Consider the following 22,792-nt stretch of genomic DNA (forward strand, 5'->3'; position numbering starts at 1 on the left):
GGAGAGAAAAATAGTCAATGAAAGGATTAGTTTGAGTGAAATAGAGATGAAAGAGAGAATGGAGAAACCTGAAATGTAAATAACAGTTGCTGCAGAACGCACACACATGCTCGCACACAAAAGCAGAAGAAACTACTTCAGATTTTAAAAATGTTAGTTCCTTCACAGGGAGGAAAGAGAAAGGGGTTGGATAAATTGAGAAAACAGGGGCAGGTCACTGATGCCACACATTGAGGCAGACCTATCTTTTGACAGATGAAAAGAAACAAAGTGAAAAGCACAAAGTGGGAGGGAACAGAGAGAGTAGGACATCGGCAACACAGTAAATGTATGATTTTGATATAGATGTTATCACATATGTAGTATTAGAAAGTACCGTTTCATGTCGCATTCTGTAGACTCTTATCCTTAAAAGATTGTTCAGATAATCTTCCAGCTGACGACATCGCTTGTCAATATCTTCATATGGCACAAGTGCTTCTGGTTTATTTGGAAACCTGCAAAAAACATAACAGTGAGTAGCAGTTTTCTGAGTTACAAAAAGTCTTTAGTAACAAAGGCATACAAAAAATCAGAATAAGTACAGAAATTTTTTCTGATAAAAACAAACCAATTTGCATCTATGTCTGGTACTATGATATACAGAATTTGCAGATGAGAAATACAACTACAGATCGAGACTTGAGTCTCTGACAGATATTGCATCGGGAATGAATACGTAAGGCACAATGCCCACTTAAGCACAAGAGGAGTGACTCTTCTAATAGTCTGTGCTTTGAGCTTCTCGTGGGAGACCAGTATTAGATTCCGATGCACCACTGCAGGTTTTCTGTATCCCTTGGACCTTCACATTGACCATGAAACACAGATATTGCATCGGGATTGAATACGAAAGGCATAATGCCGACATAAGTACCAGAGGAATGACTTCTAATAATCTGTGCTTTGAGCTTCTCTTGGGAGACCAGTATCAGAGTCCGATGCACCACTGCTGGTTTTATGTCAGGCACTAAAGCAAATTAACTACTGAATTTGCAATAGAGGAAACGATTGTGCTGTCAATAAGTTTATGTGCTACAAAATAAAAATTTGATTAAAATAAATTACATAATTTTTATTTGTTGACACCTGTCAATTCTCAAGCAACATCACCAAGAAGTTTTATATGAATGATCTATGGATAATAAAGCAGCCTGGATATACACAGACACACACTTGTGGTGTCAAGAGCTGGTTGTTTAAGAGTAGTTTATTGAATTTAGGTCTGAATGATAATGTGTAATACTTTACTGGGTGTAAAATGAATTTTTAATCTGGTATCAAAATCATATCCACCTAGCCCAATAATGTGCTAAGAGAGAGAGAGAGAGAGAGAGAGAGAGAGAGAGAGAGAGAGAGAGCAGGGGGGGGGGGGGGGGAGTTTTTAAGCTTTTGTAGAAACTGAATTTGTTTTGCTGGAAGAGTGCTGCTGTTTTACAGATTTTAAAAATATTCAAGAAGAGACAAATGAACATAATAGAATGAAAATAATCATAAAACCATAAATCATGTGTTAGTTGAAACCGTGCCGAGTGTGACAAATGAGTTAGATCTGTAGAACATATGGATGCAAACCAACTGACAGCCGTTGTTGATGCACTGCTTTGTTTCAAAAGGAAGAAAGATGGTGTTTTTAACATCATACTGCTGAACATTAAAGATGGAAAACATGCTCAGATTGGGGAGGGAAAGAGGCCCTGTCCATTTCAAAGGAACTATCCTGGCATTTGCTTTACATGATTCTAGGAAACCACAACAAATTTAAATCTGGATGGGCGGATAAAGAACTGAATCTCCATTAGGGCTTTGTCTTATTTATTATTATCATCAAACATGTTTCTTTATCCTAAAATTAATGTATCTTATCCATATGGTACCTTAGGTGTCAAAATCTATTGTTTTTAGCTGTAACCTTTCCAAGCTGTTTCTGCAACTAGGTTTTTCACGTGGTTATTGTCTTTGTTTGCATATTTCCTCATTATTTCTTTAATTAACTTACCTTGTTTACACAAATCTAATGCACACTTCTTTTTTACCATATGCGGCATTCAAAATTGAGGTGTGCATAAGATTCGATGGTGCATTATTTTTTATTGCAAACTTGAATCCGTTGTTCACCAACATCATCACTGAAATTCAGGTACCGTACTGTTTCTTATGTCACAAAACATTGTTATAGTTCTCAACTTCGTTACATTGTTGTTGGCATATTACTGCATAATGTGTTTGCATTAGGTAGTCACGAAATAGAAAGAGAAGATGATCATATGACGCTACTTTCAAGCATAAAGTAATTCTTTATGGTGAAAAATATGGTAACAGGAGGGCAGGATGAGAGTTCAGAGCAGCTGAGAGTAAAATTTGCTTATGGAGAAACAGCAATTGGCACTATTTGCAAGTACCACTACTAGACAGAAGTTCACTGGCCATTGCAAAGGAAGTCATCCTGATCTTAAAGTAAAAGTTTTGGAACTTTTCACTGAAAGGATGTAGAATGGGCAAGCTGTGAGTAGCGACACAATAAGAAACAAAGCCAAAGACATGGACACAGTTCTTAATATAACGAGGCAAGAATTTAAGAATAGTCGTGGATGGGCTGATCTTTTATGAAATGGGTGAGCTTATCTATGTGACACCACAGCACAATATACCAAAAGCTTCCACAGGATTTTGAGAAAAAACTTCAATTATTTCATCACACTTTGAAAAGAGAAGAATTTTTTCAATTGTCCAGATAGGTAATGTTTGTGAGACACCAATTTTATTTGATACACTACGTAATTACATGATTGACGAGAAGGAGACAGAAGAAGTTACCATCAAAAGATCAGGGTGTGAAAGACAGCATGTTACTGTAATGCTGGCAATTGCAGCAGATGGGCACAGGCATCCCCCATTCCTAATCTTTAGGAGGAAAACAAGCCCCAAGACCCCTAAAAATGAAAAGCTATTCCTTGGAGACATCATTGTTTGAAACCAAGAGAAGGGATGAGTGATAAACTTTAATGCTTGACTGTGTCAATGTGTCACTCAAAAATTATTGCTCTGTGTATACATTCATTGCTGTTTAAAACAAATTTAGCCTAGCAGTGGTGTACCAACAAACTCTTTTTTCATCGTTTTAATTTTTAAAATTGGAGCGCACACTACATCAATGGAACATTAGATTCATGCAAATATGGTACTCTACTCATCATTAATCAGATTTTTATTTTATATCCAGTGATATACTTTTATGTCCTGCAGTGCCCTTCTTGGTAGCCCTGTAAGTCATCCATAAGCATAACCCATTACCAGGTCTTTATCATTTTAGTAAAAGCAGTATCTAGCAGGCCAGCTTTCCATATTCACACTTCAATGACTGCTATTCCTATCATCAAGCAATATGATGTAGTTCCCCTCTTTTCGTAAATCTCTCTTACTCACTAATCATTTGCAAAATTTTTCTATACAAATATAGGTAAATATCACCTTTCATGTGCACAATTAGGGTTAACATTAAACGATGTGCAATGAATAAGATGAGGACTGCTGTCCATTCTGCACAGTGGATAACATTTACATTACTTTATTCATATTTCATGGATTCCATAGAGAGGGGTCTATGGTATGCGGAAAGAGCTCAAGGATGTACATTTTATTAAAGTGCAATACAATTAAGTGATTACCACTATGAAATAATATTGAATTACAATGTCACTAATACTTACAATACAACTTACAACATTAATTTTCAGAATTTCTGTTATAATACTCTTACTGTAGAGTGGGGAAAAGCTGCCCAGTAGGAAGGTCAATAATTCACTCAAACTCCACCACATTACCTAAACTGCTGAATTTTTAAGCCTCTCAAGATAAAGGATCACATTAACTGAAGTGTCAACTTCACACCACATCGCATTGCATTGCATTTCCGAACACTGAATGGTGCAAGTGACGTTGTAAGAGAATGGCCGCTGCACAAAAATTTGGGATGCAGTCCGAGCATTACAGAACTAATAATGGTAGGACAGAGATACACTTATTAACGTCCTCAGCAAAGTTCATGACAGATTTTTGTAATAAAATCAGTAGACTAAGCAGACAGCAAGAGTAAGTTAGTGTATGATATTAGCAAACAATTAGGACAGTCCTCTTAGTGTCAAAAAAATTTTCAACAGAATCCCCAATGTGACATGATTTGACTTTCTCTTCCATTAATAGCTAGAGTGCATGGCATGAATTGAAATATCAAGTGGAATGCTTAGATGTGACATTCCTTGCTATGGTGGTGTATCTTTTGCAGCATAAATCAGCATTATGCTGGTCATATATACATTTCCCTAAAGAATGTAAGCTGTTTTTATTCTGCTGTTCATTTGATTCAGTAACAATTCTACGTTGGGTTTGAATTAGGATATATACACAGATTTGCTGTAAGCAAAGCTAACAAAACTTTACCACACGCAACTAGACAGTGGGTTCATACAACAGCTTTGTTTTAGTTTAAATTGTTCTATATCTTGCTATTCTAGCTAAAATAGACAAATAAGAAAGATTACCTGGGCAAGGCTCCCTTTCCTCCTTTTTTTGCACCCGATGATATTTCATTTCTGAAGCTGTGGCGTTTTTCACGGTGGGACCGCGAAGGAAACGGCACATTGAGACTAGTACGGAACATTATAAGCTGCTGATGCAATTGTTGGAACTGGCTGTAACGTTTCTTGATCTGCCAAGTAAAATCTCCATGTTGAACTGCCAGAGTATATCTACAACATTAATGACATTGAAAAGTAATACTTGATTTGTTGCCAGTACACAATAAAAACTCAGGTGTGTGTGTGTGTGTGTGTGTGTGTGTGTGTGATTGCAATTTTCAGTTGACCAGACTGACATCAGGGGATCAACACAAGTGCTGTCATGTTTGTTGAGTATTTCTTGAACTATTCTGATAGCATGCACGAGCAAAGGGGTATGTATATATTTCTGATGATTCCTGCCTCCAGGGTCTAATGCCAAACATACATACCACACACACTCAACCAGAATCTGCATCTGCAGTTCTATATCTTTATTCACATTTCAATACTAATTTGCAATAACATAAGATTAAAATTATTCAATTTAATCTGCAGCTACTAGACTTCAAAAATTAATATTTTACTGCAGAGATTATATTACATATTTGTATTGTAGAAGATACTTAAATATTACTGTGCTGGCTGTAACAATCCCACAGATCAGATCATTTGATCACATTTATTCTTCTAATATCCTGTATTTTTTGTTTATAGCTGGTTGGTTTAAGGATTACAGAGACAAAACTATGAGATCATCAGGCCCTCCTATCTGGAACAAGCAAGTCAACAATACTACACACCAAAGAAGAGCATAGTGAATGAAACTCAAGGAAAGAAAACCCTACAGTCTATCAAAGGTCAACAAAGGAACAAGAAAAAATGGAAAGGAAGAAAGGCAGGCGAGGTGCCCCATCCAGGGAGCAGCTGGAGGTTCTCAAAGGCAGAAACTGATGTGGGACATTTACCTGAGGCACTCCACCCAACTACACACAGTAAAGACTATTGACAGTGCGAGAGCAGGGAAACAGAAGAAGAACAGCATGTCAGACAGAACACACAAGAAAGGGAAAAAGAGTAAAAGAAAGAATGATCTTAGATGGCAGAAATCAACGCAAACAGCACAGTCCAATCAAGGGGAAAGGGTAACTGACAAACAAAGAGGGAAAAGGAATGTCAGGCAAGAGGAAGAGGAAAGAACAGGAGGGAGGGGTGGGTGGAAACAGGGAGAGCAGGGATGCTGGGGAACCAGCACTACCACCGACCTGTCCCGACACCCACACTATACCATTATCATCATGGGGAAGAGGACACCCGAAAAGAGGAAACAAAACTGCACAACTGACTAGACAAAATGTAGGGAAAAAGGCAGGGAGAACCTGGCCTGTTTGGAGGTAAGGCTGAGGCCTCCGTAACCAACAGCTATGCTAACTGAGGAACTGAAATTCCAGATGAAAATTCAGGGACTTAAACCTGAGAGGACAAACCACTTTTGTGAAGAAAACCGAGGACAGATGTAACCATATGAACGTTGTCTGCTAACACATGAGACAAAGAGAGAGTGAGGCCATATTTAGTGAGAAGGGCCAAAAGGTGGAGGCAGACCAGCAGAATATGGTTGGTTGCTTGATTGGGGTTAAAGGGATCGAACAGCAAGGTCATCATCAATCCCTTGTTTCAAAGGTGGTAGATCCGTACGGATTTACATCTCAGAAGAGTCATAACGATAAAAGGTAAAACGCTAAAAAACATAAAAGTGCAGTCATGCTGTCAATGGTGAAACAGGCAAGACCACCTGCTATTCAAAAGCGTAAAACCACTAGAATGTAAAAGGAGACTAACCAAATATAAAAGGTGATAAAAACGTAGTAAAAGGAAGAGAAAAGAGGATCTTGGCCAGGGAGGGGAGTCAGGAACCTTCAAACACAGCTTACAGTGATAGACACCCCAACCCTCACTGCCCTGTCCCTACTACAGAGGGAGATTAAAAACCTTAGAACTGAAAATAAAAACCACTTTCACGGAGGAAACTGAGAACCAGTTCAACCATCCAGGAATTGTGTGCCAATATTAAAGCACGAATGGCTGCAGATTGGATGGCAGAAGTAGTTTTGACCAATAGTGAACCAAATCACATCTTACTCAGAGATTCAACTTCATCAAACTTGTGTTTGATATTTTTCACAAAAGTGACAGCTTGGTCGTGGTTCACCCTAGTGCAGACCAAGTAACGGGAAAAGTTTTTTACAAAAAGCTGGTGAGCCTGGATCTCATTCAAGAGTGTAGCCAGAGAAGGAAGGCCTGCAGGATTGTTAAGAAGCAGCTTAAATAATCCGTTACCAATTGAAGAGATGGCTGTAGGAGAATAGCAAATTTTTTGAAGCTTAGTCGTTGCTGGGAGTTCCGATGCTCCAGAATGATAAGCAACCACTCCTAGGCATACATGAGAAGCAACAGTTCAGGTACCCTGCGCTGTCAAGCGGCTGAGACGGATCGGTACATAACAGCCCCACGATACGGACTGGCTACACGTGCTGATGACCTAGCAGGGCAGAGGGGGAATATGGCAGGGAAGGAAGGAAGGAATGAGAGGAATCCACACTGTAGGCGCTAAGAAGGGAATTATTCCCCAAATCGCTCACACTACAGAGAGAGGAGGTCAGATACCGAAGGAAGACCAAAAACACCAAAAAGAAATAATGAAAAAAGAAAGGCAAGGGGGAACAAAACTGCAAGGAATATAGGAAACCAGTTGTATAGGCAGGTCAACAAAAGTGAGAATACTAAGGGGGGGGAGGCCTAATGTGGGGGGCGGTGGAGAATGGGGGGGCCGGCGGCGAATGGGGGGAGGCAGAGGGGAATGGGGGGCAGAGGGTAATGGGGGGAGGCAGAGGGTAATGGGGGGAGGCAGAGGGTAATGGGGGGAGGCAGAGGGTAATGGGGGGGGCAGAGGGGAATGGGGGGGCAGAGGGGAATGGGGGGGGGGGCAGAGGGGAATGGGGGGGGCAGAGGGGAATGGGGGGGGGCAGAGGGGAATGGGGGGGGCAGAGGGGAATGGGGGGGGCAGAGGGGAATGGGGGGGGCCGAGGGGAATGGGGGGGCAGAGGGGAATGGGGGGGCAGAGGGGAATGGGGGGGGCAGAGGGGAATGGGGGGGCAGAGGGGAATGGGGGGGCAGAGGGGAATGAGGAGCACGAGTAAGGAAATGAGCAGCAGTTGCGGGAGACAGATCTCTGTATCTGGAAAGAGGAGACGTCAGTAGTTCAGTTGCTCCAGGGAGCAGTGGATGCTTAATGCATAAGCAATCAACTGTGGTTGGTGCAGAGAACCTGCAATGGTGGAATTCCTGCCTCCACTAGGAGGCCGATCATGAGGCTAGTCTGAAAGGAGCCAGTTGACAGTCAAATCCCAAAATGACGTATTGGTTCCAGCATCTGCAACATCAACAATTTCGCTGAGAAGTATGAGAGACTCCCACAATCTAGACAAGACTGGACCAATGCTTTGTAGAGCTGCAGCAGAGCAGAGCAGAGCGATCTGCAACCCAGCTGGTATTGCCGAGACATCAAAGAGCATTGAGGTGAGAGTAACATTTCTGCTTTAGTTAACAAAGATAGTGAAACCATGTCAACCAGGCATCAATTACCAATCCCAAGAGATAATAAGAGTCCACCACACTGACGGGCTGACCATCAAGGTTCAGATCTGGATAGGGATGTACTGTAGGGTGACAACAGAAAAGCATAATGCAGGTTTTTGCAGTGGCCGCAGTACTACCCCACAGAGAGTGATGTGCATTAAAATCCTTAAGGAGAAGGAAGGAAGGAAGGAAGGAGCTGTCGAAGGAGAGCAAGAAAAGCAGGAAAAGTTGCAGGATGGTCTGGGGAGAGTTAAGGATTGCTTATTGTTACTGCTAAGTGTAAATGGATCTGAACAGCCACTGCTTCCAATGCAGTTTGAAGAGGAACCCAGAAACTAGCAATGTCTGTGTGGACCAATGTACAGACACCACTGGAGGTTCACAAAGGCCTGATCCGGTTCCGGCAGAAGGCTTGGAAACCACAAAGAGTTGGCAAATGAGTCTCCATGAAATGATATTCCTGCAATTCAACATAAGCTATAGATCACCAAGGAAGACTGTAATTCTGGAAGGTGACAATAGTAACTGCTACAGTTCCGTTGGAGTAGAGCAGTACAAGAGCCTGGACAGATATTGAATGGGCTAGAATTGATCACCTTGCTGTACCAGTGTCTGTCACTGGTAAGGACAGAGTGATGTCCATGAACGTATGATTGAACCCTGATTGAGAGGGAAGGGGTGACATCCCCTCTTACAGGGAGCTCCAGCCCTGGTGGGAGATAGAGATGAGGGTTTTCCGACTGAGGGGAAAAAGTGGTTCTTTGAAGGGAGGAAACGGGAACGGCCAGGAAGGAGGAAAAGGAAGGGGAACCGGAAGGAGGTAAAAAGGAAGGAAGAGGAGGAAAGGATGCAACAGAAGTGAAGGTAGTCGTGAAAGATGCTAGGTGGAGACAGTCAAATTTCCATCATGCATCTGAGCAGGATAGATAGTTGAGTGTTTTGCATTCCTGAATCATCCTTTTCTGTTCATAGATTGGGCAATCTGGCAAGCAAGACACAAGAAACAGTGCATGGGAGGTGAACTTCATGTCGCAATACTAAACCGTAAGTTTGATTTTTTGTGGAAGGATATCCCGCTCAAGAGGATGAAAGTGCTGGTATCAACACAACTGTCCTTAGGACCTCTCTAGACTCGCTGGATGAAATGAACACTGCACTGTGCCAGATTAGTCCTGAATTCCATATCAGGTTGAAGAATGAGGTTCCTGTGGAAAATAGTGCTCTGAGTAATATTTAAGGATTGGTGAGGAACAATACTCACCAGGATGTCTCCTAAGTGCTCACAAGCACAAAGGAAAATAAACTGACTGGCAGAAGAGTTTTCAATTGTTACGGGACAAGAGCTCATCTTACTAAGGGAATCAACTTCACCAAACTTCAATGTTTTCTACAAAAGGGAAGCGGAAGGCCAAAGAAGCAAAAGTAGGTGCAGAGAGAGAACTGATTGTATCTGCAGTGACAGATACAGAAGAAAGGCCAGAAGTGTGGATTTTAGCATGCTTCATGTACCATCCACTCTGATCAGAGGCTTACCCCGTGGGCACCACCCAGCAGCAGCAAGGGCCGCCTGGCACAGTGGTAGTTGCTGAAAGTTCTGATGCCCCAAAAAGATGGTAAATCACTCCTATGCATACATGGGATGGTGACAGCTAAGTTACCAGAAGTGTTATCACTGCATTGACATGGGGCTCAGCCCGATGGGTACACAACAGCCCCACCACACGGACTTGCTACTGTCCTGATGACCTAGCGGGCAGGTGGGGGGTGGGGGGAAGAGGGATGGAGGCTACAGCAGGGAAGGAAAAGGGGAAGGAGGGGAGAGGAACCCACATCACAGATGCAAGGAATGGAGTTCTTCCCCAAATGGCTCACACTAAGGAAACAATTTAGTAAGGGAAGTCAAACCCCAAGGGAGATCAGGAAAAGCTGGGAAAAAAGAGGAGAGGAAATGTAAGAGAAAACTATAAAGGAATAGCAGAACCAAGGGAACAGCAAGGTCATTGTAAAGGAAAACACCAAGGGATAAAGAGGGGGGAGGGGTGGCGGGAGGCGGAGGAGCTAGGATGGGAAAGAGTGAATAGGGGATGGGATGCAGACCGGGAGCCCTTGTGCCCCACACACACACACACACACACACACACACACACACACACACACACACACACACACACACACACACACGAAAGAGCTGAGGCCCCGTAGCGGTTTTTGTTTTTGGAGTAATCTTACTAGCATGTGTACAAAATGGAACTTAATGGTACTACTGTAACTTTGAAAGATTATAACAATAAATGATTTATCCCTCAATGGCTTTTACCTCAAGAATTTCTGTTGATATTTAACAATTTTTTTTGATGTTTTGCCAGTGCAAATTACTGATAATGCCAAAGATTCACCATCCATTTCTGGTGGTGGACTCTGCAATGGAGGGTGAACATTTGGCAATCCCACCATTCATGATGGTGAAATGTCAGAGAATTTGTTAAACGTCAGCTGAAGATCCTGAGACAAGTGTTAGCCAAAGATCCCAAAGCAAAAGCCAACAAACTATGTCAACCAGGCTCAACAATTTTATATTACAACAAATTTCGTGTCACAAAGAGGCAAAGAATGAAAAAAGAAATGTCACTCACAGATTTGGGTTCAGAATATGAGTTGTGACGCTGCGTTCCACATCAATAATTTTCACTTTGATTTCGACATGTGGGATGAACAAATGCCTGTGGAGAGCCTTGAAACTGACTGGTGGGCTGTGAACAACATTAAAAGGCAAGCCCTTTGCACCTGTAAAGTCAAAGAAGTAAATTCAGTTAAAATATTTATAGAGAAAATTGATCACCAAGCAGCAGCAGATGGGAAGATGTAGAAATACATAAAACTTTTATCATCCATAATGTAGGACTCCCTTTTCTGGCAGAAGTGAGGAAAGGCTAGGTGGAAAAGAAACTGGTAATGCTTATGATTATAAAACAGTTCATCCTGGACCTTAGGTAAAAATGAATGTATCAGAGAAACTATGAGGTAAGTTGTTCTTAATCCAGCACCTTTCCTACATTCTTAAGCTATCCCTGTTTTCTTTCTTTCTTTCTCCCACTTCACCTTTCCTGCCAGGAGTTCTACATTTCAAAATACAAGTAGCAATTTTACACCAATATACCTGTTTCCATCTGCTACAGCTTTGTGAACATTTCTCTGTCCATAGTACAAAATGTTAATTGTAAAACTATCACAGAAAATACAATCTACATATGCTAATTTATATGAAACATCATGAAGAATGACAGTTAATGCCAGAAATAATAGACAGAATCCCAGTTTAATGTTTAAACAACTTCATAGTTCATTTTTCCAAGTCAAAAAAGGAGAAGTCAGAAGGCAGAGAAACAAGATAAAGTAGCAACAGAACGTAACTGATGGGAAAGTTATGGAGATTAATGTAATTACTTGTGTGACTGTAAAATTTTAATAACTGCTACAATGGAAAATTGTTTAGGATAAAGGCAAAGTTGTTATCTGAACTATATACAGATTTACAAATGTAGAATAACGACACTTCTTACACCTATTACGAATAATAAACTCTTCAAATGTCTGAACACAAGGTCTTCTTGTGACACACATATATTTCATACCTGTAGTTCCACTTTCATTTTTACTTTAAGTGGGGGAGGGGGGCATGGTCGGTCAGTTGGTTGGTTGATTCATTGGTTGGTTGGTTTGGATTGAAAGGAACTGCAGGGTCATCAGTCCCTATATCAGTTAAGTGGCATATCCTTGGTGGGCGTCAAAGGGTGGAAGCAAAAGGCAAATCCTGGAAAGCTTAAGTGTAACTAATGCAATAAAAAATAGAGATAAAAGCTCAGGAAAAAGGCAGCACAGACAAGCCATTTAAAGATCAGTCAAGGTAAGGCATTAAAAACAAGAAATGAAGGACAATAAAGAGAATAAAAAGGTGGAAATGGTAGAGACCAGGCTGGGCCGACAAGAGACTTGGGGGGGGGGGGGGGGCGGTAATCCACCAATCCCTCAGGCAGTCAATGACTCCAAAGCTCTGCCTAACAGGGATGAACAGAAACCACCTTCACATGCTATACACATCAGATCAGCCACTTTGGCGTCATCTGCTAGCACCAATGGGAATGTGTCAGGAGATCAAGATGCCGTCTCAAAGCACCCAAATTAGGGTAGTCTATGAATATGTGGGCCACTGCCAGGCAGGCTCCACATCAGCAGTGAGAGGGTCCTTACATCGGACAATGTGGGCATGGGTCAGCTAAGAGTGGCTAATGCGGCGCCAACAGAGGACAGTGGATTCCCTGCGAGAAGCTCACAGGGAAGACTGCCACATGGTCATGGTCTCCTTACCTGTCTTTTGTTTGGGAGACCAGGGCAGACCATTCTGAGTTTCAGACTTCCAGCAATCTATGGAATATAAATGCTCAAAGGTCTGGAGCACCATCCAGCTTTATGGGGGTCAGACAAGATCCCGGATAGCCCTAACCAATGGGTGAGGTGAGCAGCAGTGGTCTATAACCTGAAGTCTGCTAAAGGAGTCATTACAGATTAGAATACTATAGCCAGTGCAAGAATGAATATGGCAGAGGGCTAGTGTGGTGGCCATCAGTTCAGCAGTGAAGGCAGTGCAGCCGTTCAGCGAAGAGTGTAGTTAACTGAAATTGTATGTGTGTGTGTGTGTGTGTGTGTGTGTGTGTGTGTGTGTGTGTGTGTGTGTGTGGGTGGGCGGGCGGGCGCACACGTGGGCGCACGCGCGTGCACACACAAAGCCTGTTCAGCCTGACTGTTGAGACATCAGACAATACCACTCTGAATCCAGATATGTCTCAAGGATAGTCGAGAGCAGGCAGTGAAAAATCATGGCGTCAACAGAATCTTTTGGACCAAAGGAGACATCATGGCAAAACCGAGGTTGGGGCACAAGCCATGGAGGCAAATGTGATGTCTCCTTGACTAGATGTGATAGTGGAGGAAGTTACAATTACGAACAGAGATACTGGAGGCGTGCAGCAATTGTAAACCCAGTTCTGGGTTGCTGTTGTGAGAGGTGAAGCTCCCTTCCTGGGAAAAGGACACAGTATGTGGGATGTCCAGGGAAGCTACGAATGCATACAGTGTAGTTCAGCAGCCATTGTTGGCGTCTGATAGGTAATGAAGGGACTCAATTAGTAGGCTGTTCACAGGACTAATTTGGAAAGCTCCTGTTGCAAGTTAGACCCCACAATGATGTGGGGTCCCGTATCCGCGATGCCGAGTGTGATGCTGAACCATATGCAAGACTCCCATAATCAATATGGGAGAGAATTAGGGCTTTGTAGCGCTGCAGAAAGGTTGGGACAGCTGCACCCCAGCTAGTGTTGCTGAGGCATTGCCAGCACTTTTGCATAAGTTGGCGAAAGTGGGAAAGCCACAACAGCCAGGAATTAAAGACCTATCCCAAAAAGTGGTGCATCTCAATTACAAAAAGTAACTGATCATGTAGGTAAAGCTCTGGGTGATGGTGACGTAGGTGCATAATGTAAGTCTTGGCACCTGAAAACCAAAAGCCATGGGCGAGAGCGCATGACTGCGCCTTTTGTGTCGCGCCCTGCAGGCGAAGCTCAACAACACTCGTACTACAGGAGCAATACGAAAAGCAAAAATCGTTGGCATATATGGAAGGCGATACCACAGACCCCACAGCTGCCACTAGGCCACTGATGGCAAAAAGAGAGGGACACTTGTTACAGAGCCCTGCAGATCCCATTTTCTTGGATATGGGAGGTACTGAGTGAAGCACCCACTTGAACCTGGAACATATGATGCGACAGGAAGTTCTCGACAGAAATTGGGAGTGGACCTTGGTGAACCCACTAATGTAATGTAGTAAGGATGCGGTGATGTCATTTTGTGTTATACACCTTCTATAGGTCGATAATGACAGCGATGACATGCTGACGACATGCAAAGGTTCTCCAGATGGTGAACTCCAGGTGAACCAAATTATTGGTAGTGGAGCGGCCTTTGCAAAAACTGCCCTGAGATGCAGCAAAAGGCCCCAAGACTCAATCGGGCAACATAGCCACTTGCTCACCATGGATTTGAGCAACTTACAGATAATGTTGGTAAGGCTGACAGGGCAATAACTGTCCATCTCCAGTGTGTTCTTATCCAGTTTCAGTACCGGAACTATTGCGCTTTCTCGCTACCAAGATGAGAACTCACCCTCATTCCAGATTTGATTAAAGAGGGCAAGTATGTGACACTGACAATCCACTGAGAGGTGTTTCACAGCATTTGGTTGTGGATGCAGTCTGGTCCTGGGGCCATAGCAGGGCAGTGGGCTTGGGCATTGGAGAGTTCCCAGTCACTGAATGGAGCATTATGCGGCTCCACCTGGCATGTAGTAAAAGATAATTGTATTTGCTCCACCCCTGTTTAACGAACTGAAAGGTGGGGTGTTAGTTGTCAGAAGTAGATGAGCAAGTATCATGTTCAGCAAAATATTCAGCAATAGTGTCTGGATCAGCATAAATGCCATCATCTAAGGAAGTGGTTGGTAACCTGTAGGGGACTGGAAGCTATAAAGGTGTCTATCTTTGCCCATATCTGTGATGGAGAGGTAAGTGATCGCAGGTCATCATAGACTCTCCAGTAGATAGATGGCAGAAGACCAGAGCTGCACAAGGAGCGATCAATGGCCGAGTAAGTTCTGTGTGCCACAAGTGTGGGGCCACCAGAGTTCAAGGGGGCAAAGATCGAGCCGTGCCAGTCAAGTTTTGATGTCTTTACCATGATCAGTCATCACTGTACAACCACACAAACAGTTATTGGCGTTAAAGTCACCGAAGACTAGGAAAGGTGGGGGGAGATGAGATGGTAATGCAGACAGTACTTCCTGAGAAACACCATTGGGTGGGAGATAAACATTACACATGGTGGAATCCTGGTGTGTCCTTACCCGCATAGCTGCAAGCCTCCAAAGGCTTATCAAGAGACACAACAAGGTCACTGGACATAGAGTCCAGCACATACATACAAACTCCACTTGATGCTCTCTCTGTCTGTACGATATAATTCTTAAAATAACCTCGGTGGCCATGAAGGATAGGGGTTCGAGTTGCTGGAAAACACATTTCCTGAATGGCAATACAGAACATGTGGTAAGCGCTTAAAAGCTGCCATAGCCCAGCCAAGAGAGGGAAAAATCCATCAAAATTCCTCTGGAGTATCAGAAATGATAGTTGGGGGGGGGGGGGGAGGGGGAAGGAAGGAGGAGCATGTTATGACCCAGGGTTGTGCCATAGATTGAGATGGCAGGGGATCTACTGACATAGGTTCTGCGGCACATTGCATGGGGAGATCTGGTGTCTTGGGGACCACCAGGATCTCCACCTGGGGCACAGGAGATGTATCTGCAGAGTGGGGGCCACCGGAATTTCCTTCATCTTAGAGGACTTTTTTTTGTCCTTCTTGTTGTCAGAAGGTGAGGACTTGGAAGGAGTCCCTGAACTGGTTGCAGAGACAGTGGAAGAACAGGAAGTCTGATGGCCAGCACTTTGTGGTTCTTTCAGCCACCAGCTAGTGTCTGGATGTGCACCAGCAGGAATCGCCGAAGGAAGAGTTTAGCTAGGGAAGCCAGAGGATTAGGGGCCTCTGGCTGCGGAATGGGGACTGGTGTGCCTGGCACTTGGGGAGCCGATGCTCCCGAAGTGGGTGTGGTGGAAGCACCAGAAGGGCTCTCGACTGCCTGAGGGGGTGGTATCAGTGTGTGGCTCTGATGGTCCACTGTAAGGGGCATAGCAGAGGAAGGCACAGTCAACAGAGAAGGGTGACATTGCAGCTGTAGCATAAGATTGTGACATTTGTATGGGATTAAGACCTTCATGCTTTTTTCTGGCCTTTTGATATGTGAGCCTGTCCAAGTCTTATACTCCTGGATTTTCTTCTCACACTTAAAAACAGAGAAATCTGGAGATCAGGGAGAGTGGAGCTCATTGCAGTTTACACAGACGGGGGGAGGGGCACAAGGAACATTCGTGTGCAGCAGACGTCCACGACTGCTACAGACACGGGTAGTAGTGCAACAAGAAGACATACATCTTAACTTCATAGATCTGAAGTATCTCATAGGAGGAGGAACATAGGGTTTCACACCACACAGGTAGACCATCACCTTGACCTTATCAGGTAACATATCACCCTCGAAAGCTAAGATGAAAGCCCCGGTAACAACTCTGTTTTCCCTTGGCCTCTATGGACATGAGGGATGAAGTGCACACACCGCCACTCTAAGTTGGCCACAGCTCATCATCAGATTGCAAAAGAGGATCACAGTGAAAGATAACATTCTGGACCATATTAAGACTCTTAAGGGAAGTGACAATCACAGAAATGTTACCCACCTTTTTGCAAGGGAGCTGAGCTGTGTGTGGCTCGTGTTCCCACCATCATGTATTTTACACCCTGTTTTTAACATACTTCCACCTCACTACGTTAATTTCAGTTACTACTGTCGCTGAGTTCCTGCTTTGCCTGACGGTGAGCGGCATTCGCAGCGCGTATTGATATGTCCCCTCTCGCAGTATCTTTGCTCGACTGCTATTACTTCCCTGTCGTCATCTGTCGTAAGCAGTTCAGATCGCGACTTCGGGTCTGCCAGTCAGTTGGAATGTGTCTGGAGCGCAGTCCGGACCTGACAGTCGGGGAGTTGCATGCGGAACTAGTGCAGTCGGGTTGGAGCAGTGAGGCCTGCGCCGACTTGGCTCGCCCGACGGTTGCCGCCACGCATCACTTGAGCCGGGCCACGGTCTTTGTGGATCACTGGTCGGTCATCATACCGGATGACGTGTTTTGGCTCGCTGATTGTTCATGAGTCGGCTGTGTGTGTGTGTGTGCACATCGACTCCCGATTTGTTTTTGTGAGCGCTTAGTTGCTGTTGTATCGTTCAGGTCTTCGTGCAAGTGTTTGTCAGGTTGTGTGTGTAGTTGGCGTTAGTTCCAATGACATTTATTTTAAATGTTGTCAGTGTACTGGCTCTGAGAGGCTGGTCGTCTCATCGGGCAATGTATAACTGGTTCTCTGAGTACTTCTGGGCCTCTTCAATTACCATCTTGTGGAACTTGGGTCAGTCCTTCCTGGTGCAGGGATGTCGTTTAGTCAGTGGGCATGTTGCCTCTGCATGGTTGGGTCCGAGCCAGTATTTCCGCCATTGGGTGTCTGGAAGTGAGTGAAAGATGCAGTCGCGACTGAGCAGCAGTCGCGGACGCACCAGTAGTGCAGTTGCGAACAGACCAGCAGGCAGTCGGTCGGTTGCTGCGACCAGGGAAGATATCTCCACGTGGTGCAGTTGCTGAGTCCGCTACCGGTCCCTGCACAGTGTCAGAGCACGTGTGGAGATGTCCGATGGCTATGAGCTTTGTGGTTCAGTGACCAATGACGTCAAAGTTGAGTGGTGTTTTAAGTACCCAAGCCTCGTCCATTCATGTTGTGGTTCATTTCGGTGGTTCGCTGTTGGAGAGGTTTTCCTGTGAGCAACACCGAGTGTTTGTACATATTTGATTGTGGATAATTACGTCCAAAACATTTTGTGTTTGAGTTCTCATGTACTGACTGGCGGCAAGTAAGTTGTGTCGGTCGGTCCGTGGCTTTTCCCTGGTTGAGTTCCGATGGATCAAGTGCAGTTGGGCTCACCTCCTGTCTCACCTAAGTAAACAAGGGCAGAATGACCTCCCTGGAGGCTTCAGAGTGCCATTGTCTTTCCCACTGGTGTTTAATTATCTGTTTTCAGCTACTTAAATATTTAAGGCTTGTGGTTATATTTTTTTTAAAAATTCTGGAAAATTAATTGTGGGCTTTCAGTCTTGCAACTTTATTCTTAAAATTATCTTTCAAGCTTAAACACTGCGGCCTTCTGCCTTTAAAAGATTACGGTAATATACTTTAAATTTGGAAACTTACTTGTGGTCTTCAGCCATTTGTATTGCACATTGCATATGTTTGTTCTATCTACTTTGCCTTGAGGCTTTCCACCTAGTTGTGATATATGTTTTTTTAATTATTTTATTTGTTTTTTTAATTATTTTATTTGCTTTTTTAACTGCATTTTTATCTGATTGATTTTTAAGATTTCTTGTTTGGAAGCCTTCAGGCGTGAAACAGTTGCATTTGGTAAAGGTCTGGCTATGTGCCACTTTGGTTTTAAATGTGTTATTAAATTACAATAAATAATTCAATTAGAAGGTGAAACTGACCCCAACCTTATTTGGTTGTTTCCACAATCCTAGTTACCTGCTCTGCCCAGCGGGTTTAGCGGGCATTTCAGGAGCAGAACCGGTGACTGGGCAGGAGACGGCGTTTTAATCAGGAGGAAACCGCTCTTCATCTTAGGGATGGCTGCAACTTACCCATGTTTGTCTTCAACGTTTTCCACAAAAAATAAAGTCTTTGTGGCCAAAACGTTGGCCCTGTCAGTCCCCATACAGACCATGTAATGGGTGGGAGGGGGAAGGGGGGCGAGTCTGCTCCCTGTCGTATAGTCTTGCATTCCTCCTATGGTGTGGTCAGGGAAGGGAATGGACTGGGAACGTACTTTGTTGCATCATGCAAGGCCTTTCCATTTCAAGAGACTGCTGGGGCTGTGTGGCCACCAGCACCAACAGTGCAGTCCATGCATTGTCAGAGGGCTACCCTCTGTGCAGGAACTTGATGTTATCGTGCTGAGTTGTAGGTGTACTACAACAGAAATGAAGTGTGCCAGATTGACAGGGCACAGGGGCAGAGTATACACCAGAGTGGGCACACGACACGCACTTCTGGTAGGTCAAACCCAATAATGGGGACCATATAATCATTAATGGGAGGTGTAGATAGTGCCAAGAGTGAAACTAAAAATTGAGACCAAAATCGTGAACAAAGTCCAGGCAGAGTCAGCACCAAAAGGGTCATCCGATGGAAAGTCAGAGGAGGTAAGACGTAGTCTAAATATAGGTTTGCAGTACAGAAAAAGGAAGTAGAGCTGGAAATGCCGGGGCCTTGTAGTAGCCAAGCATGCACCCTGGGGAGGGGGGATGTTTGGTGCCTGTAGAGGTCATTTCCAGACAGATTACATGAATAGAAATGATATGCAAAATGTAACTTACTGGTGGTGAGAGGAATTGGTGGGGGGAAGCTCTTCCCGTAGGAATGCGTAAAGAGAAGCCTGGACAGATTTCAGACTAGTCTTTTGGCTGAAGTCTACAAGTGATATTTACAACCGTGTCCACCATTCATCTGAATCAAATTCTTCCTAATAATATAGATTTGAACCCCCCACCCCCACCCTCCCGTCCTCCGATACCCATAAGGTAATAGAGACATAAACAGCTAAAATGTGCCACTTTCAGCATTTTAATAAGGCTCATAGATTCACTGCCAACTTATTATACAAGCGTTCACTTAGTGATTTACCACATTCATGGCTTCCATGCATACGGGTTCCCAGGTAGATGCCATGTTTCTAGACTTCCGCAAGGCGTTCGATACAGTTCCCCACAGTCGTTTAATGAACAAAGTAAGAGCATATGGACTATCAGACCAATTGTGTGATTGGATTGAAGAGTTCCTAGATAACAGAACACAGCATGTCATTCTCAATGGAGAGAAGTCTTCCGAAGTAAGAGTGATTTCAGGTGTGCCGTAGGAGAGTGTCATAGGACCGTTGCTATTCACAATATACGTAAATGACCTTGTGAATAACATCGGAAGTTCACTGAGGCTTTTTGCGGATGATGCTGTGGTATATCGAAAGGCTGTAACAATGGAAAATTGTACTGAAACGCAGAAGGATATGCAACGAACTGACGCATGGTGCAGGGAATGGCAATTGAATCTCAATGTAGACAAGTGTAATGTGCTGCAAATACATAGAAAGAAAGATCCTTTATCATTTAGCTACAATATAGCAGGTCAGCAACTGGAAGCAGTTAATTCAGTGAATTGTCTGGGAGTAGGCATTAGGAGTGATTTAAAATGGAATGATCATATAAAGTTGATCGTCGGTAAAGCGGATGCCAGACTGAGATTCATTGGAAGAATCCTAAGGAAATGCAATTTGAAAACAAAGCAAGTAGGTAACAGTACACTTGTTGGCCCACTGCTTGAATATTGCTCACCGGTGTGGGATCCATACCAGATAGGATTGATAGAAGAGAGAGAGAAGATTCAATGGAGAGCAGCGCGCTTTGTTACAGTATCATTTAGTAATCGCGAAAGCGTTATGGAGATGATAGATAAACTCCACTGGAAGACTCTGCAGGAGAGACACTCAGTAGCTCGATATGGGCTTGTGTTGAAGTTTCGAGAACATACCTTCACAGAGGAGTCAAGCAGTATATTGCTCCCTCCTATTTATATCTTGTGAAGAGACCATGAGGATAAAATCAGAGAGATTAGAACCCACACAGAGGCATATCGACAATCTTTCTTTCCACGAACAATACGAGACTGGAATAGAAGGGAGAACCGATAGAGGTACTCAAAGTACCCTCCGCCACACACTGTCAGGTGGCTTGTGGAGTATGGATGTAGATGTAGAAAGAATTACAACTTTTTGATTTCATTGTACAAAACAAAAATTATGTGCACAAATAAAAATGAAAGGAACATCGGTATTAATAATAAAACAAATTGAAACAATGGCACTAATTCCCCTGAAAACATGTACAAAATCCAATATGCTACCTGGTCATCTCTATAGCGCTGTCGTACTCATTGAACTGAGTTGTTACACAACTAGCAGCACGTCTCTGTATTCCAATGATCTTCTCCATTAATGTAACCTGGAGGAGATTCAAAATGCTCAAGAACAGGCTGGATACTGGCCTTTTACAAATCTCCCTTACATTTGCAGTACATATTCCAAGACCAATTTTGTCCATTTTGCTCTTGCTTCAATTTACAGATGCTTGACTTTCTAAAATTACTCCTACATATTTAACGAGTGAAAATGATTACAGCAACATATTACTTATGCTATGTCAATACTGAATAAGTGCAAGGATCCTCTTTTTAATTCTTAACATTAACTTTCACTCTACTCTTAAGAGAAGTAGATCATTAGTCTAACTTGTTCTGAATTATCCTAAAATTACCTGCGCATGGTACTTTGGTATACAGAATCACACTCTCAGCTGTTCCATCAAGTTTCTTTGACCATGCCAAACATTAGCCTATCTTTGTTTCTGGCGAATACTCACCATCTAGTACAGTGTGCAGAGTTATACCAATCAATAATTCCTAAGAGTTATTCATATGCCATAGCAGGGCCATTTAATTAATTTTTTTTTTTATTAAATGAACCTACTGGTATCAGGTGTAGACTTTGTCCTGTGGCATAATGGTGACATGACGTCATGTGCATGCAAACACAAAGAGTATAGAATACTAATAATATTTCTTTTGTGCCTTTAATAGTATTTGGAATGAAGGTTGTGTTGACATACTTATTTATAGTCTCACCACAGGTCTAAGTTACTTAATTCTAGAATCGTCTCCTCCTTCAGTGGGAGACTTAGTACACAACAGCAGGAATGATAAGAGACCGTACGTCAGCAGAACTTGCTGAGAAGAAAATGTGTTTCCTGTATGGCATATCAATGGATACAATTTAAGAATGTTGTACACTCTGCTTTAGACAGGTATGTGTTGAGCAAGGATGTAAGGTACATTGGTTTTATCTAAGAATCTTTCGCTGACATCTGCTTAATGATTTTGTAGCACAAGTGGCTGGCATTGTCAAAGATCCAACCTTTATTGTTGATGGTTGAGATAGATGAGTCACAGATTGGGAAGAGGAAGTATAGGAGGGGTAAGTCTCCAGTTGGTTTATGGGTGGGGTGGGGGGGCTGTTACTTCGGAGAGTGGGTATGGAGACTGTGTTTTCAGGGTTTTGGGGGGGGGCATACTAAGAGGGAATTGATAGGGTTAATTGAAGAGTATATTGAGGAGGGAGTACTGCCGTTTCAGATGCTTTTTCATCATACAGGGGTTTGGGTAAGAGGGGTTATGATCATTAAATTGTAAACAATAGTTTAGAGTTTAAAAAATACGACACTGGGGCGTGTACTAATACAATACAGGGGTTTTGGAGGGTGGTTAAACCAGCCATAGGGAGGGGGAAGAGGTGCTCTTCTAACCTGCTATCTCATTTAGATGAGTATTGCTGGGGGAAGAGCATCCCTGCGCATTATTGTATTTTTCATGTTTTTCTGAGGGCAGTGAGTAAGATGTACAGGTTGCAGTTGTTTTTGAGTTGAAATGTGCACTTTTCATTTATTTTGTGGTTTTTATTTGTTGGCTTTTTTGTGGGGGTGGGGGTGGGGGGGGGGGGTTGGATTGGCGTTGGTAGGTTGTGGGTGGTCTGGGAGGTTTCTTTTTGTTTGTGTTATTCTTGTGTGTGTGTGTGTGTGTGTGTGTGTGAGACGCATGCATGCGAGGCGGTGATTGGAGTGACCAACCCAGTGTGTAGTGTCGAAATTTGTTGTTGGTGGTAAGTAGTCTTTTTTTTTTGGGTCTGTTGTTTGTG

At 43.3% G+C, this 22,792-nt stretch overlaps 1 protein-coding gene across 2 annotated transcripts in view; it reads right to left on the reverse strand.

Moving 5' to 3' along the window:
• LOC124788227 (phospholipase D1) overlaps positions 1-22,792 on the reverse strand; it is a 180,664-nt gene that overhangs the window by 152,246 nt on the left and 5,626 nt on the right. The window contains exons 2-4 of one of the 2 annotated variants that reach the window (XM_047255408.1): positions 10,868-11,018; positions 4,581-4,787; positions 377-497 (exon numbers count right to left, since the gene is read on the reverse strand). In XM_047255408.1, the coding sequence (XP_047111364.1) occupies positions 377-497; positions 4,581-4,787; positions 10,868-11,018 (479 nt within the window). Of the gene's footprint in view, positions 1-376; positions 498-4,580; positions 4,788-10,867; positions 11,019-22,792 lie in introns of those variants that run through there. The other variant, XM_047255409.1, reaches the window with a different exon arrangement.

Source organism: Schistocerca piceifrons, chromosome 3 (assembly GCF_021461385.2).
Source record: "Schistocerca piceifrons isolate TAMUIC-IGC-003096 chromosome 3, iqSchPice1.1, whole genome shotgun sequence".
NCBI lineage: Eukaryota > Metazoa > Arthropoda > Insecta > Orthoptera > Acrididae > Schistocerca > Schistocerca piceifrons.